Consider the following 14,487-nt stretch of genomic DNA (forward strand, 5'->3'; position numbering starts at 1 on the left):
TATGGTGCACCGTGGTGACGGACGGCTCATGACGTCGACACCATCTGCCCCGGGTTCGACTTATCCGTCAGTTCGACTTCGGCGCAGCAGTTTCTTTCGCGCGGGTTTCTAACGTGTAAAGCGTGTCATCTAACGCGTTATGAATTCGCCGGCCAGCTTATTTGGGCCGGCATATCGTGTTGCAATTTGTCCAAGTCGGGATATGAGTAAAGCAGTGTACTGCGCCACAGCAGCGTCGACGGCCGCCTGCACAAAATTGCTAGTTATAATTAAATAAATTATTTACTAATTATTATAGAAAATCTTAGCTGCAAAACGCGGAGCGAGGGCGGCAGGTTGCGTCTTCGCCTGTCGCTGGGCCGTCAACACATATCGAGGCGGCCCGATGACGCTGACTCGAAGAGGAGTAAATGTATTTCAATTCTTCCCTTAGGCACTTCGAAGAAAAGCGTTCAGCGGTAATAGCGACTTGACAGACAAGGTTTAATGCGCATTCATTACTTGTCTCGTTAGGATATCGGCGACACAACAGCGGCGTTCAAAAGTATACTAAATCCAAAGCCCTGATACTAATAATAACACAAAAATTCAAGCACTTGCTGTGACAAACCGCGACTCCTTGGCAATAATTTTGGCCAGTTCATGAATACTGCTCGTCCCCCTCAGCACCATCAGCGGCACGTTCGCCTGCAAATACGCGCCCACCCAGTTTCTCAACTCCACAGCCACCAGCGAATCAACCCCGTAGCTATCCAGACTCTGCGCCGCGCTGAGCGTCTCGACCGGGCTCGCAATCAGCTTGCTCAGCTGCATCAGCACCAGCTGGCTGATATTCTCAAGTAGTTGCGCCCCCGGCGCCGCACCATCCAGCAGTCGCGGAATATCCGCAAACTGGACGCCGCCCGCGTCTGCCGTCTGGCTCACGACGTCGTGGCGCACCAGGTGCGCAAACCGGCGGTCCGTCAGACTCTCGTCCGTGTCCCGCGGCAGCATGCCGATGGAGCAGACGCTCTCCTCGGGATTGCGGTGCACCACGGCGTAGTTGAGCAGGGTCAGCAGGTCGGCCATGCTAATGGTGCCGAGCCCTTGCTTGCGCAGCGCCGCCGCCACCTGCGGGTTCTCGCTCACGAAGCCGACCTCGCGCACGGGGCCGACGTTGATGGAAAAGGCCGGCAGCCCGGCGGCGGTGCGGTAGCGCGCCAGCGCGTCTTGGAAGCTACAGGCGGCGGCGTAGTTGGACTGCCCAACGTTGCCGCGCAGCGCAACAGCCGACGACATGAAGATGAAAAAGTCAACCTCGTTGCCAAAGCTCCGGTGTAGGTTGAGGGAGCCGGCATATTTGGGAGCGAGCGCTCGGCACCACTCATCGGCTGTCATTTCCTCCAAAACAGAGTCCTGAATAATTGGTCAGTATTTCTTCCTATTTTTTCAACATGCAGATAACAACTAGTTGATGCCGGCTCGACATGTGTTGTACGTACCTGTAGTACCATGGCCGAGTGGATAACACCCCGGATGGGCGGTAGACCACGGTCGGCGGCTAATTTGGACAGAGATGCCACCTCATCTTCAGCCGTCACGTCGCACTTTTCAGCGACGACTTTGACGCCCATAGCTTCCATATCCTTGATCAGGATCTGGCCTTGCTTGTCCGGAGAGCCTGACCGGGAGATGACCAATATGTTCTTTGCACCCCGACTTCCCATCCACGTAATAACCGCGCGTCCGAGACCTCCAAAGCCTCCAACCAATAGATATGTAGCATTCGGCTTCAATTCTGCGTGGGCAGGGGCAGGTGGATCGGCCTTTCAAAAAGTTAGCATCTCCCCAAACGACAAAGCACAGAAGCGCTTCTCACCTTGACTATCTGGTCCTGTGCCACTCGAAGAACAATCTTGCCAGTGTGCTTTCCAGCTTGAATCATCCTGAACGCTGTTTCGATCTCCGTGATTGGCAGCGTGGTAAGTGTGACGGGCCGTATGGCACCCGACGCGGCCAGATTTACAACCTCTCGCAGAAGACGTCTGGCGAGCGGCCTCTTGACCTCCATGATCAAGCTGAGATCGACATATGCAAAGGTGACGTTCTTGAGCAGAAAGCCCATGGACATGCGCGCATCGTCCATGAGATCTTTGCGACCAATCTCAACGAATCGGCCAAAGGGAGCCACGAGGTTGCACGAGTGCCGGAATTGATCGCCGGCGAGCGAGTTGAGGACGACATCGACACCATAGCCGCCAGTCAAGCGCTTAATCTTGTCATGAAACGCAGGAGTTCGGCTGGAAAAGATGTGGTCGTCTGCGATGCCGTATCGCTCACGAAGCAGCGTTTGCTTCTCGCTGTTGCCCACGGTGGCAAAAACTTCGGCCCCGATATGCTTGGCGAGCATAATGGCGGCTTGACCCACAGCACCGGCGGCCGAGTGAATGAGGATCTTGTCGCCCTGTTCCAAGCGGCCCGCATCCACGAGAGAGTAGTACACAGTTGTCCACACGACAGGTAAGGCAGTAGCCTCCTCATAGGTCATGCTGTCCGGAACAACCTGGCAGCAGTCGCCGTGCACCACGGGGTAGTTGGTGTACGATCGCGAGTATAGAGCGCAAACACGATCGCCGGCTTTGAAACGGTCACACATATTGGAACCAACTTCAATAACGACGCCGCTGCAATCGTTGCGCATCTCATTGATGCCCTCCAGCTGCCCGGCGGCGATGAGCACATCCTTGAAGTTGATGCTCGCGGCGCGCAGTTCCAGCTTCACCTCGTCAGGGCCGACGGCGGTCGCTTTGACATCGTCTTTCCATCGGATGCTTTCCAACAGACCTGGAACGCGGAGCTCAGCTGTCATGGGGCGCTGCGGATCCATAAAGGAGAGGAGCTTGGGCTGTGCGCGCTGCCTGCTGCGGTGCACGTACTCGCTCATTTTGTCGTTGGAGACGAGGCGGGAGACGTAAAGCTGGCCATCACTTTCACGGAACTCATTTTCGACCTCTACGCGGCCGTCAAGGGCGAGGCCCTGCTTGATGGAGCGCATGAGTGTAGGAAGCACACTTGTCAGTCTCTTCATCATGAGAGCGCGCTCGACGGCGAGATCTAATGTGATGACACGCAATCTGGGGAGTTCCAGGCGCAAGCAGCGTGCGAAACCAAGCCAGATTCCTCCGCTGACGAAATCGGAGCAGTAGGAGCTACTACAGCCGACGAGCAACACGGCGCGCGCATTGAGAACCAAGTGCTTAAATCGCTCCCATGCAGATCCATGAAGACTTTGACACAAGTATCTAGCCACTTCTGGCAGAATAATGACAATATTGTCCTTTGACGAGATATCCGAAAGACACCCAACGGAAATGTTCGTGTTGAGGAGTTCTTCACTCGAAGAAAGAGTCCTCAAGACTGCTTCATCGCCAGACTCCAGTGCGCTGTACTCGGTCGTGACAACGTCAATGGCGGGGAGCTCAACCTGGGCCACATCCCACGGCGCACTGGCTATGAGGACACTGATGGTGCCTCCATTCTCTTCCGGATAATCCTGGAACCACAGCTCGGCAGGAGAAAACTTGGCACGAGTCAATCGTGTGACCCATTCCGACGGCGGTATTAACGGCGACAATTGACGACCTTCGTCATATCCGGCCCACCAACCCTTGAAGACACCAAACAGCAAATTGTAATGCGGCGTCGGCACGGTCAGCTCCATCAGCATAAACTTGCCACCAGGCTTGAGCAGTTTCTTGATATTGGCCAGGACCGCATCGATGCGCTGTGTCGCGTGAATGACGTTGCTTGCGATGATGAGGTCGTAGCCTGCCTCTTGGAAGCCCTGCTCTAGCGGGCAGCGCTCAATATCCAAAATGTCAAACTTGACCGCGTCCGCAAAACTGCCGAGCCGTTCCTTGGCCGGGTCGAAAAAGGCGGGTGACAGATCGGTAAAGGTGTAGCTGTGCGCATTGATGCTACCGCGGCCGTTGAGAGCCTCAATGGCCGGCAATGTGGCTGATGCTGTTCCCGCGCCGACTTCGAGAACTTTGAGCCCCGGCGATTGCTGGCCCAGTGCGTGGCAGTACTCGGCCATCTGTACAATACACCGTCGGCAACGCTCCGTATTGTACAGTTGGCCGAGCAGGTTGTCTGGCGTCAGAAGAGCAAGCGGGTCCGTCTTTTCGACGAGAATGTCGGCCAAGTGCGGCCCCAGTCTCTTGACGCCCTCGTAAAAGGCCCAATGATCAGCGCTGATCGAGGCTGGTGGAAGAGTCTGCTCGTCCAGTGGCGTTTCTGCGTAGATTTTCATCCACTCGAAGAACTGCCGACGTGGTCCGTCTGGCACACGCTCCGGGTCTACCTCCTTGACAGCTTTCTGGACAAACTGCAGAGTTAGGGCATCAAGCAGACAGTTATCCTCGAGTGAGCTGGCGGTAGTTATCACGGATCTGCATACCCGATCGCAGTGTTCGGGCGTCCAGGCGTCGACGTACGTGACCCAGTCTTGGCTGTGACAGATGTCGTCAATCACCTCGTTCAGTCCTGTATCGCCTGGGAGAGTCGTTGTATGTACACCTTTGGCTGCGAAAATGACTGCTTGGCCAGGACTGCATCCCTTTTCCTGAACGACAACATCGCAAGTAGAGGTGTCTCGGCTAAGCTTGGAGGTGCTTAGCAGCTCAGCGCTCGAGTCTGGCGTCCTGTTGAAGATCTGTAGCTGCTCGATAAAGTTGGGTACAAATGTCGACGTGGAACCACGCTCAAGTACAAGGACGGCGGAAAGACCGTGGAACAGGCAAGAATCCAGCACAGTTGGATGCAGGATGTCACCCATGCCGCCGACGTCGGAGTCCAAAACCGTTTTGCGAGCGACGGCGACGCACGCATCCCGACTGGTACGGATGTTAGACACGTTATTAAACGGATGCTGCCAGTCAAGCCCAATTTCGCTGCCCAGGTGGTATAACTTTTGGGGAGTCACCTCATGGACGCATGTCTCGCCAGCCTCAAGGGTATCTTTCACGTCTGCTGCGATCTCGTCCACGTCTGCGGCCTGTGTCTCAGCATGAACCAAGCCCCGGCAGTGTTCGGTCCAGACACTCTCCGATGTCACAGTAAAAATGCGAAACTCGCTCCAGACGGCTGAAGAGCTCTTTGCCGTGTGCGATTCCGGGCGCAGGGTCAAGGTGATTTCAACATCAGGCCCATCAGCGGGTAGCACGAGGGCTCTGCTGAGGCTGACGTTGCGCAGCAAGAGACTGTGTACTTTGACAAGCGGACTTGTCGCGTGCATGTGCTGAAGCATGGCTTGAATGGCCATGGTTAAGAAGCCAGCACCAGGGAAGACAATCTGCCCTTGAACGGCGTGGCTCTTGAGCCATGGGGTCTGTTTGAGGCTGAGGAACTGGCGCCATCGCGGCTCGACACGATTTGTATCATGTGCAAAGGTGCCGAGGAGCTCGTGAGGTGCGTGCTTGCGATGTCTGTAGTCTTTGGAGATGCGCGTCTCGTGCCAGAAGCTGCGCTCATGATCAAACGGATAAGGAGGAAGGTCAACGAGGAGCTTCGGCGCATGTGTGGCGCTAAACCCATTGCTGGCATTCAGGTCCACTGTGGCTGTGCAAACATGCAAGGCGCCGAGGCATTCCAGAAACGCTTGTCGAGCTTTCTTTCCTTTTTTCAGCACGCTCGTGTATGCAATGCCGCTGCTTGACTTCAGGGCCTTGACAGTCTGCTTGACTGCTCCTCCAAGTTGAGAGTGTGGACCGACTTCGATAATCATGTCCAGCGCTTTGCCATCGTACTTTGCCTCGCACATTTCACGGAGTGCTTGCGAGAAAAGCACCGGACTGAGCAGATTCGCAGCCCAGTACACCCCGTCCAGTGGCGTTTGCAGGTCGTTTTCCTTTCCAGTGACACTGCTGAATATCCGCGCCGCGGAGATGGAAGTCTTCTTCTTGGGAGACAATTTCTTTTGCAGCGACAACGTGTACTCCTTGTTCATGGATTCCATTTGGTGAGAGTGATAAGCGGCACCATTTGTTGGTAGCATCCGGTTGAACGTGCCCTCAGCAACGAGGAGTTTCCTCAACTCATTGACAGCTTTGGCGTCGCCAGAAACAGTCACGCTGCTGGGACTGTTGAAGCAAGCGATTCTCATGCGCCCGTGCGCATCTCCAACCTCACTGATCCGTTGGTTCACAACATCCGCATCCGCACCGACGGCAAGCATGGCTCCGTCGCACTCCGGGTTGCCGACAACCAGCGAGCTGGTCAGTGAACCGCGATAGTATGATGCAGTCATGGCGTCCTCGAAAGAGATTGCTTCTGCAGCATACGCCGCCGCAATCTCTCCGCTAGAGTGTCCAACAACTGCACTGACAGATATTTTGAGATCGAACAGCAGGTCAACCAGGGCAAGTTGAATCGCCGTCGTCAGCGGCTGAGAGAGCGCAGGTTCGTTGATACGCGTCGTCTCCTGAGGCCTGCAAAGCTCTTCTCTCATGTTCCAACCGCTGCCAAGTTCAGTGAGATGCTGGCAGGCTCGATCGATTGATCGAGAAAAGACTGCCGAGCTTGACAACAACTCACGACCCATTTCGGCATACTGAGACCCCTGTCCACTGAAAACCAGACCAATCCTGGTGTCGCCCTTTCTGTCTTGACGAGCGACTGGTGAATATGCTGCCGAGATAAGCTGCTGAACCAGTTCATTAATGTCTTGGGCGACCAGGGCCAGGCGGTATGGGTGGATGGACTTTTTTGAGAGGGTATAAGCAAGTTTGGCCAGAAGCTCTGGCGTGTCTGTCTCTGGCCAAGCTGATTTTCTCGCGAGATACTTGGCCAATCTTGCGCAGATCCTCTGGCACGCCTTTTCACTCGCTCCGCTGATGAAAAAGACACGCTGGGCCGAGGTATGCCGCCCAAGACTGGACAAAGCACATAATGCGTCGGCGGATGCATCAACCACCACGTGAGCATTGGTGCCGCCGTAACCGAAACTTAAGGGCAATTAGTATCTCTAAAAGACCCAGATTGGGTTTCAGTGTTCACACACCTGTTGACTGATATTCTGCGCAGCGTTCGGCGTTCCAGCTGGGTAGGGACCTGCAACGGAATCTATCAATAGAGGTTTGCGATATTTTTTTTGACTTCCACTCACGCGTAGACCTCGCTCTTCCAGACAAAGATCCGGGTTGGGGGACTCATAGTTTGCTTGCGGTGGGATGATGCCATGCTCCAACATGAGTACAGCCTTGATCAACCCTGCCAGGCCTGCCGCACTTTCAGTGTGCCCGATATTGGCCTTGATCGAGCCGATCGGGAGCGCAGCCCCTGGACTATTTCCGCGTGCCAGTGCTGCGGCAATCGCGCCCGCTTCCTTGGGATCGCCTACCTTCGTCCCCGTGCCGTGCGCCTCCACATAGTCGGCGCGGAGCTCGAGCATGGCGTCTCCGTAGGCCTTCAGGATGGCTTCCTCTTGCGCTTCCGGGCTGGGCACGGTAATTCCCGCCGTTCTACCATCTTGATTTAGGACCGAGTTCCGAATCACGGCTCGGATCTGGTCACCGTCCCGCAGCGCAGCCGAGAGCGGTTTCAGCATCACGGCCGTGCAGCCCTCTCCGCGGCCGTATCCGTTGGCGCGCGAGTCAAAGGCAAAAGAGCGACCTTCATTAGAAAACATTTTGAGCTTACTTTGGTACACAAAGCGCTGGGGGTCCAGCATCAGATTGACCCCGCCGACGAAACATTGCGAGGTCTCGCCGCTCCGCAGGCTCTGTACGGCTTGGTGGAGAGCGACGAAGCCAGAGGAGCACCCGGTGTCGACGGTGAAGCTAGGCCCGCGCAAGTTGAAGAAGTAGGATATGCGGTTGGAGGAAATGGCCGGACCGGTGCCGGTGGTAAGGTAGAGAGGCGGGGCGTCAATGTCGCGTGTCTGGATCTCGTGATAGTCATTGGCCCATTGGCCGACGTAGACACCCGTGTTTGAACCCCATAATGAGTCCATGTTGAGCCCCGAGTTGTCGAAGCACTCGTAAGCGATTTCTAGAAGAAGGCGGTGTTGGGGATCGATGGCCTAGTCCGCATTAGAAGAACTCCTTTACTCAAGACACAAGCGCTCCGCCGTTGGCAGTTTTGGAGCTGGAAAGCTCACCTTTGCTTCCACGGCGTGGATGCCAAAAAAGGCAGCGTCAAAGGCAGCCACGTCTTCTTTCAGAAAGTGACCGCCACCGGTATTGGTCTTTGCAAGAGCAGAGATGCATTAGCGGCACATCGATTCAAGAATTTCAGCTTCAAGGGCTTACCATGCCAAACGTGTCTGCTGATGAACTTTGAAACGCTTCCATGTTGAAGCGCTGGCCAGGTCCTGGAGTCCATGCCGTCCGGCCAGAAGTGAGCATTTCCCAAAGGCTGGAGGGGTCTTGGGCACTCCCCGACAGTCGACAGCTCATGCCGATGATGGCAATGGGCTCTGGAGGCGAGCTATTCGCATCAGAACTTGCCGCACCGCTGCGAAGCTCCTCCCACGAGAGAGGCGAGTTATTGGTGTCTGACTGCATCTTGTTCAACGAAAGTAGGTATCAAGTTACAAGTCGCACAGTTTGAGTTGGAAAGAGATTGAGAAACAATGGTTCTACTGTGAAACAAAATCGAGAAGCGAGCTTTAGATCTAGTTGGTCTTTGAGAACCGGTGGGGCTCAATTCATGAATGAGTGCGGCTGATCAATATCCGACAATTGTTGGCACTTGTAAGCTAGTCACCAGAGATGAATCCGGAACGAATTGCTCCGACGAAGCCACCCTATTTCCCACCAATTTTTTTTATAAAGTTTCAACTTTATGCGTAATTCCCGATGGAGCGCAGGAGCGTAGTATGCATGACATTGAGACATGGAACCACCTCGAGCGGGCCGCAGCTGCATGACGTTGAGACATGATGCCACCTCGAGGGGCAGGTCGCTGCAGGACGGCTGAGGCTGAGTAGGCCGACGGGGCCATGATGGGGCAATGGACGAAAGATGACGGGACCGCACGTCTAACAATACTGAAATGCAAGTAATCATAATACGCAATTGCTCTTCTGGCTGTTATAGGTCCCTGGCGCCCAATTATGGCAGGCTAACGATACGAGACGTCGGTGAGAGATGCGATGCGAGAACTCCATCAATAGCCGGCGAGACAGACATGGCTGCATCCCGCGCGATTGTGGTTGCAAAACATCAACTCATCCTAGAAGTACAAGCTTTTAGAGAACAAGGTTCGGTGATGCTCCTACCTGCAAGTCAGGCTTGTCGATGTCACCCAACCCTCGGTGCCTGGTGCGCTAGCGCGGAAACAAACTCGGGTTTATCGACTCGGGAAACAAGTTAGCTCGCTGACTTGCTGCTTCTGGATATGAGATCGGCAGATGACGCCACACCCGGGGGTGTAGATGAAGTACCACAGCGCAGCCTTTTCCCGGACCACTGCCGTGCTGCCGCCCGGGGGGTCCTGATGCAGAAATGACCAAAAGACCCTTTACGAGTAGACCTGAGCTTTGCTTGTCACAAGAAGTTGACGGACCCCAACGTGATCGGTACCTGGCCCATCCCTAGACCTGCAGGAATTGTCCACCTCAGCCTAGGCTACTCCCCTCTTGAGATACCCGGAAGTATTCTCCCCAAATTTGTTGTGTAACACATCACTTACAGTCATGGAGTGCACGACCGTGAAGCTCAGTGTTGCCCTCGGCGAGGAAGTTGTCCAACTGTCCACGCTGGACCAACAAGCGCAACGCGCCTATGCCAATCTCCTGCTCGTCTTCAAACTGAGCCAAAATGCCGACGCCGACCATGTATTCTCAAGTCTGAAGCGTGGACTTGGAGCGGCGCTGACCGAGGTGCCAGACTTTGCGTCTCTTGTCGTGCCGGTGCCGGGCTCGAAGAAGAATGAGCTGCAACTTCGTCTTGGGCCTGACTCTGGGGTGCCATTCAAGCTCGTCCGCCAAGATGCGCTGGCTAGTCACCTCGAGAAGCACTCGAGCGGCGGCACATATGCCGAACTGGCCCGGGACAACTTTCCTCTGGCAAGTGTACCTACCGAACTCTTGTTCAACCAGCTGCCCGCCTCCGAGCTAGCTTGTGCGCGAGGTCTTCCCGGGCTTCTTGCGCAAGCCAGCGTGGTCGATGGCGGACTCATCATGGGCCTCTCGTGGCACCACACCGTCAGCGACGCGCGGGGCATCAACACGCTTCTGTCCTCGTGGGCTCGCCACACCAAGATGTGGGCAGGCCAGGGAACCATCGGCTCGCCGAGCGCCGCGCCAGAGCCCACCAGAGACCGGTGGCGACTGACCTGCGGCCCGCGCGACGTACACGTCAGCCATTTCAGCGACTACCAGATCAACGCGGCCGCGAGGACCCCTCTCTCGCCCGCGGCCGCCCATCTGCTGGACCGGCCGGACACGACAAACGCCACGGCCGGGCTCAGCACCTGGTATTTCAGCAAGAAGGCGCTGAGCAGCCTGCGCGGCGAGCTGGGCCGCGCAGCCGCCGACGGGAGCGACGCGGTGCAGTTTACCAGTGGCGAGGCCGTCTCGGCGCTCGTCTGGAAGCACCTGAGTCTGGCCCGGCTTCTACATCAGCAACTGGCGCATGAGACGTCGCTGTTCGCGTCGCGCATCGACTTCCGGGGCCGTGCGAAGCCTGCGTTTGCGGACGGCTACATTGGCAACATCAACGAGCCAAACGCGCGCACCCGCATGCGCCTCGCCGAGGTCTGCGCGCCGTCTAGCCCCGCGTCGCTCGTTGCGCTCGCCGCGGCGGTGCGGGAAGCGATCGGGGCTATGGATGAAAAGACGATGCGCGAGTTTATCGGGCTGGTGGAGGGGTCGTCGTCCGTGACGGATGTGTACTGGGACTACAATACCTTTCCCGGGCCGGATCTGGTCGTGACGGACATGTCCGGCATGGACACGCTGAGACAAGAATGGGGTGGTGATCTTGGACAGCCGGTCTGTATTCGGTCTGGTTCACGCGAAAAAGGTGTTGCCTATTTCTTGCCGCAGGATGCGCAGGGTGGTTTCGAGGTGCAGCTCCAGTGTACGGCCGAGGATCTTGGTAGGCTCAAGGACGACAGTCTGTTTACCAAATACGCCGAATTCCGCAGCTGAGTATCACGACATAAAAACAATGTCAACCTAGAGAGATTAGGCTCGCTTTATTTAATTGCTGTAGATGTGAGACAAATATTTTGAAAATCCGATGCGTTCTTTTAGAAAGCCAGTCGGCTCCCTGGTTTGTAATTTTTGTACGCGACACATTGCATGATTTCCAACCAGCATGAAAATAAAGTAAATTATGACGCCGAGGACAGCTTTGAGTACTAAGGGTCTTTCAACTTCAAATTAGTATTTCAGGAAAAACAGAAAAGGGGAATGTAAGTGGCTGCATACACAGTGGGTGACGAGACAAGGAAAGGCAAGTATTTACAGCACACACGTATCGTCTCAGGACCTATATTTTGTGATCAAACAAGAATTGAGCTATATTTTCTTTTGTTCTTGCAAGACGAAATTCATCTCTCAATTCGATGCCGCTTTCTCTCTCAAAATCTTTTTCAAAACTTTCCCGCTCTGGCTCTTCGGGATCTCCGCAACAAACTCAAGTCTATCGCCCAACCAGTGAGTCTCGTGGAGTCTGTCCTCCAAATGGTCATTAATGCTGTCTCGTAAATCATCTTCAGAAAATTCACTCATCACAGATGTGGAGCGTATCACAAAGGCCATGGCTCGCTCTCCCGCAAGCTCATCAGGAACGCCAATGACGGCAACGTCAGCGACAGCAGGATGCGTGAGCATCGCCGCTTCGACGTCGGCTGGAATGACTTGCATGCCCTTAAGGAAAATGACAAGTTAGCCTGAGTTGCACTCATCTCGTAATAGTACTAACCTTGACCTTGATCATATCCTTGATTCGGTCTCGAATAAAGAGATGCTCCACGCCATTGGGGCTGACTTGGATTGCGCCCATGTCCCCGGTACGCATCCAACCATCGTCGTCAAACGAACTGATAGTGGACTCGTGGTCTCCCAGATATCCAACAAACATGTTTGGCGCTTTATAGTACACTTCTCCACTTTGGTCATAGTTTTCTACATCCTTGCCTTCGGCATCGACCAGTCGCAACTGACAGCCTGGTAGGAGAGATCCGCTCGATCCGTACCAGACATCATGCTTGCTGGTGAAAGTGACAACGATGCAAGTTTCGGTCAGACCTATGGACATATTTTTTGTCAGCTATCGTCGTACTATGCATAAAAAACGACGCCGAGTATCAGACAACGTACCCCAGGCATGGAGAAACTCCCAACTTGGTTGCAGCGATTTCAGTCTGCCGGCTACAGTCCGATCGAGCGCCGCCGCGCCAGTGACGACTGAAGTGACGGACGAGAGGTCAAAAGGCTCCATCAAAAAAGAATTTGCACCAAGAACAGCTAGAATGGGCGGCACCTAGAGATTAGAGTTAATCGAGTTGCTTGGTTGCCGAGAATGTGGATGCAGCCCTACCAAGTATAACCTGTTGACACGATAACTCGCGACAGAGCCCAGCATGCGCTGCATGTCAAAGCGAGGGAACACTATGTGAGATTCGCCACGCAAGACACCAACGTGACCAATAAGAATCCCATAACTGTGACTGAAGGGAATCGCGGCTGCCACTGTCTGTCCGTAGGTGTCGTTTGCGAAGCCTTCAAACGCCGACATTTGAAGGAGGTTGGTGATGATACCGTAGTGCGTAAGCATTGCGAGTTTCTTTCAGTCATTCGTCAGCACATTCGACAGCTGCAGTTTTTGTCAAAGAAGAACAAAGGCAGAGTTAGTTACCTGGCGTCCAGAGGTGCCGCTAGTAGAGCATAGAAATGCTACCTGGGACTTGCCCTGCCCAGCTGACCATCTCAACGGCTCTAATTGAGGGAGCTGTGAGCCTTGATCTGCCAATTGTTCCAGCGTTTTAAGCCGAGGAGAATCTTCAAGGTTCGCGTTATCCAGGTAGGTGCTGGGCAGAGCCAGCGTATAGATTTTCTCTGCTGGTAGCTGCAACTCCTTGGCTGCTTCCAAACAGGTGGACATGAGCCCCGAGCACGTAAAAATCGTCGTGCAGCTTGCAGTGATCATATGCGATGTAATCTCCGCAGAGGTGCAGGTCGAATGGAGAGGCATGCAGATGCCGTTTAAACGATGGACGGCCCAGCAGAGTATGAAGTAATCGATCTTGTACATGATCGTCAGCAGGGGACCCGAGAGAGCTGATCTCAAGAGAAACCAAGAGAAACATGGCAGTGCACAGATTCTAGAGAGAGCAGAAAACAAAATTAACCCACAGTATTGAGAGAATAGATGGCCACCACTTTTTCCTCTGGCGATCCAGTATTCGGAGACCAGTTGAGATCCGCCGCCAACCCTCGCGCAAGGGACTCGACTCTAGTCCGTAACATCGCCATCGTGTAGACATGACCGGATATTGCATCGACAAATGGCGCATCGTTTTTCGACAAGACATGGTTCGACAGAACGTAGTCTCCGATAGGAACTTGGTCCGGCGCGCTCTGGTCCGGGGACGGCACCCATGCTGGCGATGAAAAGATCATTCTGTTGACGAGAATCCGACTCCTTGGTTGATGGGAGAGCGAGAACAGCAGCTGGTGAGCCTGGTAGCCTCAAAGCAAACGGTCGTGTCCACCTATCTTTTCTCCTCGGCTGGTAAGATGTGCTGTCATGCTTAGCTGCGGAGTGCATGTCTGTAGTCTGTGCGAATGAATGCGTCACGCCATTGCCTGAATATTTCTGCCCATTTGGACTGAATATTTCTCCCAATTCGGGCGAAATTACCCGAAGCCACCACCCTGCTCACACTGGTGCACAGTCAATGTTCACGTAAAGATTGGACCTTGACCCTGGGGTGTGTGAATATGATGGCCGTCCGAGCGCTCCACATTGGTGGGGTAGTACCGGATGGACAGCCGGTGGCAGATCAACAAACGCCCTCACTTCTCGAAGCTGCACATCTCGTGTCATTACACGTCATGGCGACCCGCGGGAGCCTCATGAGGTGCAGCGCACACAGTAATGCTGGGTCGCGGCTCAATCTAGACCCCCCGACTCTGAGACATGCATGAGGTGCATAATCCCGGTGGGTTAGCTGAAACTATCTCGTAATTGAGGTGGGCCGCGCAATTGCCCGGACAGTAGGGAAGATGACGGCCGGTGACGATCGGGAACGGAAACTGCCAAACCGAGACTATTTTCGGCTCCCCTACCATGGCGAAATATTGGTGTTTACTTCGGGAACCCGTTGCTGGATACAGCATAGCGTAAGCTTGGGGAAATTGTTGCCGAGCCGCGACTGTGAGTTGAAATCAGTTTAGTGATGGAAAGGAAGTCGTTTCTAACAAGTCAAGCCAAAGGACGAAAGCACACCAATTGACAAAGTATCTCAATATTGTCAAAAAGAAGAAATCGAAAA

General features: G+C 54.5%; 3 protein-coding genes across 3 annotated transcripts; 1 reads left to right on the forward strand and 2 right to left on the reverse strand.

Moving 5' to 3' along the window:
* Positions 1-137: 137 nt before the first annotated feature.
* CCM_01282 (polyketide synthase, putative) lies at positions 138-8,543 on the reverse strand (the record flags this gene model as incomplete). The annotated part of the gene is made up of 9 exons (XM_006666438.1): positions 138-246; positions 611-1,395; positions 1,482-1,805; positions 1,859-4,366; positions 4,439-6,983; positions 7,040-7,089; positions 7,145-8,059; positions 8,138-8,224; positions 8,289-8,543. The coding sequence occupies 9 exons, from the start codon at positions 8,541-8,543 to the stop codon at positions 138-140; spliced, it is 7,578 nt and encodes a 2,525-aa protein (XP_006666501.1).
* Positions 8,544-9,676: 1,133 nt separating this feature from the next.
* CCM_01283 (Transferase) lies at positions 9,677-11,134 on the forward strand (the record flags this gene model as incomplete). The annotated part of the gene is made up of 1 exon (XM_006666439.1): positions 9,677-11,134. The coding sequence occupies one exon, from the start codon at positions 9,677-9,679 to the stop codon at positions 11,132-11,134; it is 1,458 nt and encodes a 485-aa protein (XP_006666502.1).
* Positions 11,135-11,545: 411 nt separating this feature from the next.
* On the reverse strand, positions 11,546-14,284 carry CCM_01284 (AMP dependent CoA ligase, putative; the record flags this gene model as incomplete). The annotated part of the gene is made up of 7 exons (XM_006666440.1): positions 11,546-11,857; positions 11,913-12,238; positions 12,311-12,473; positions 12,531-12,776; positions 12,849-13,270; positions 13,342-13,672; positions 14,171-14,284. The coding sequence occupies 7 exons, from the start codon at positions 14,282-14,284 to the stop codon at positions 11,546-11,548; spliced, it is 1,914 nt and encodes a 637-aa protein (XP_006666503.1).
* Between the last annotated feature and the right edge of the window lie 203 nt (positions 14,285-14,487).

This window comes from Cordyceps militaris (genome assembly GCF_000225605.1).
Source record: "Cordyceps militaris CM01 unplaced genomic scaffold CCM_S00001, whole genome shotgun sequence".
NCBI lineage: Eukaryota > Fungi > Ascomycota > Sordariomycetes > Hypocreales > Cordycipitaceae > Cordyceps > Cordyceps militaris.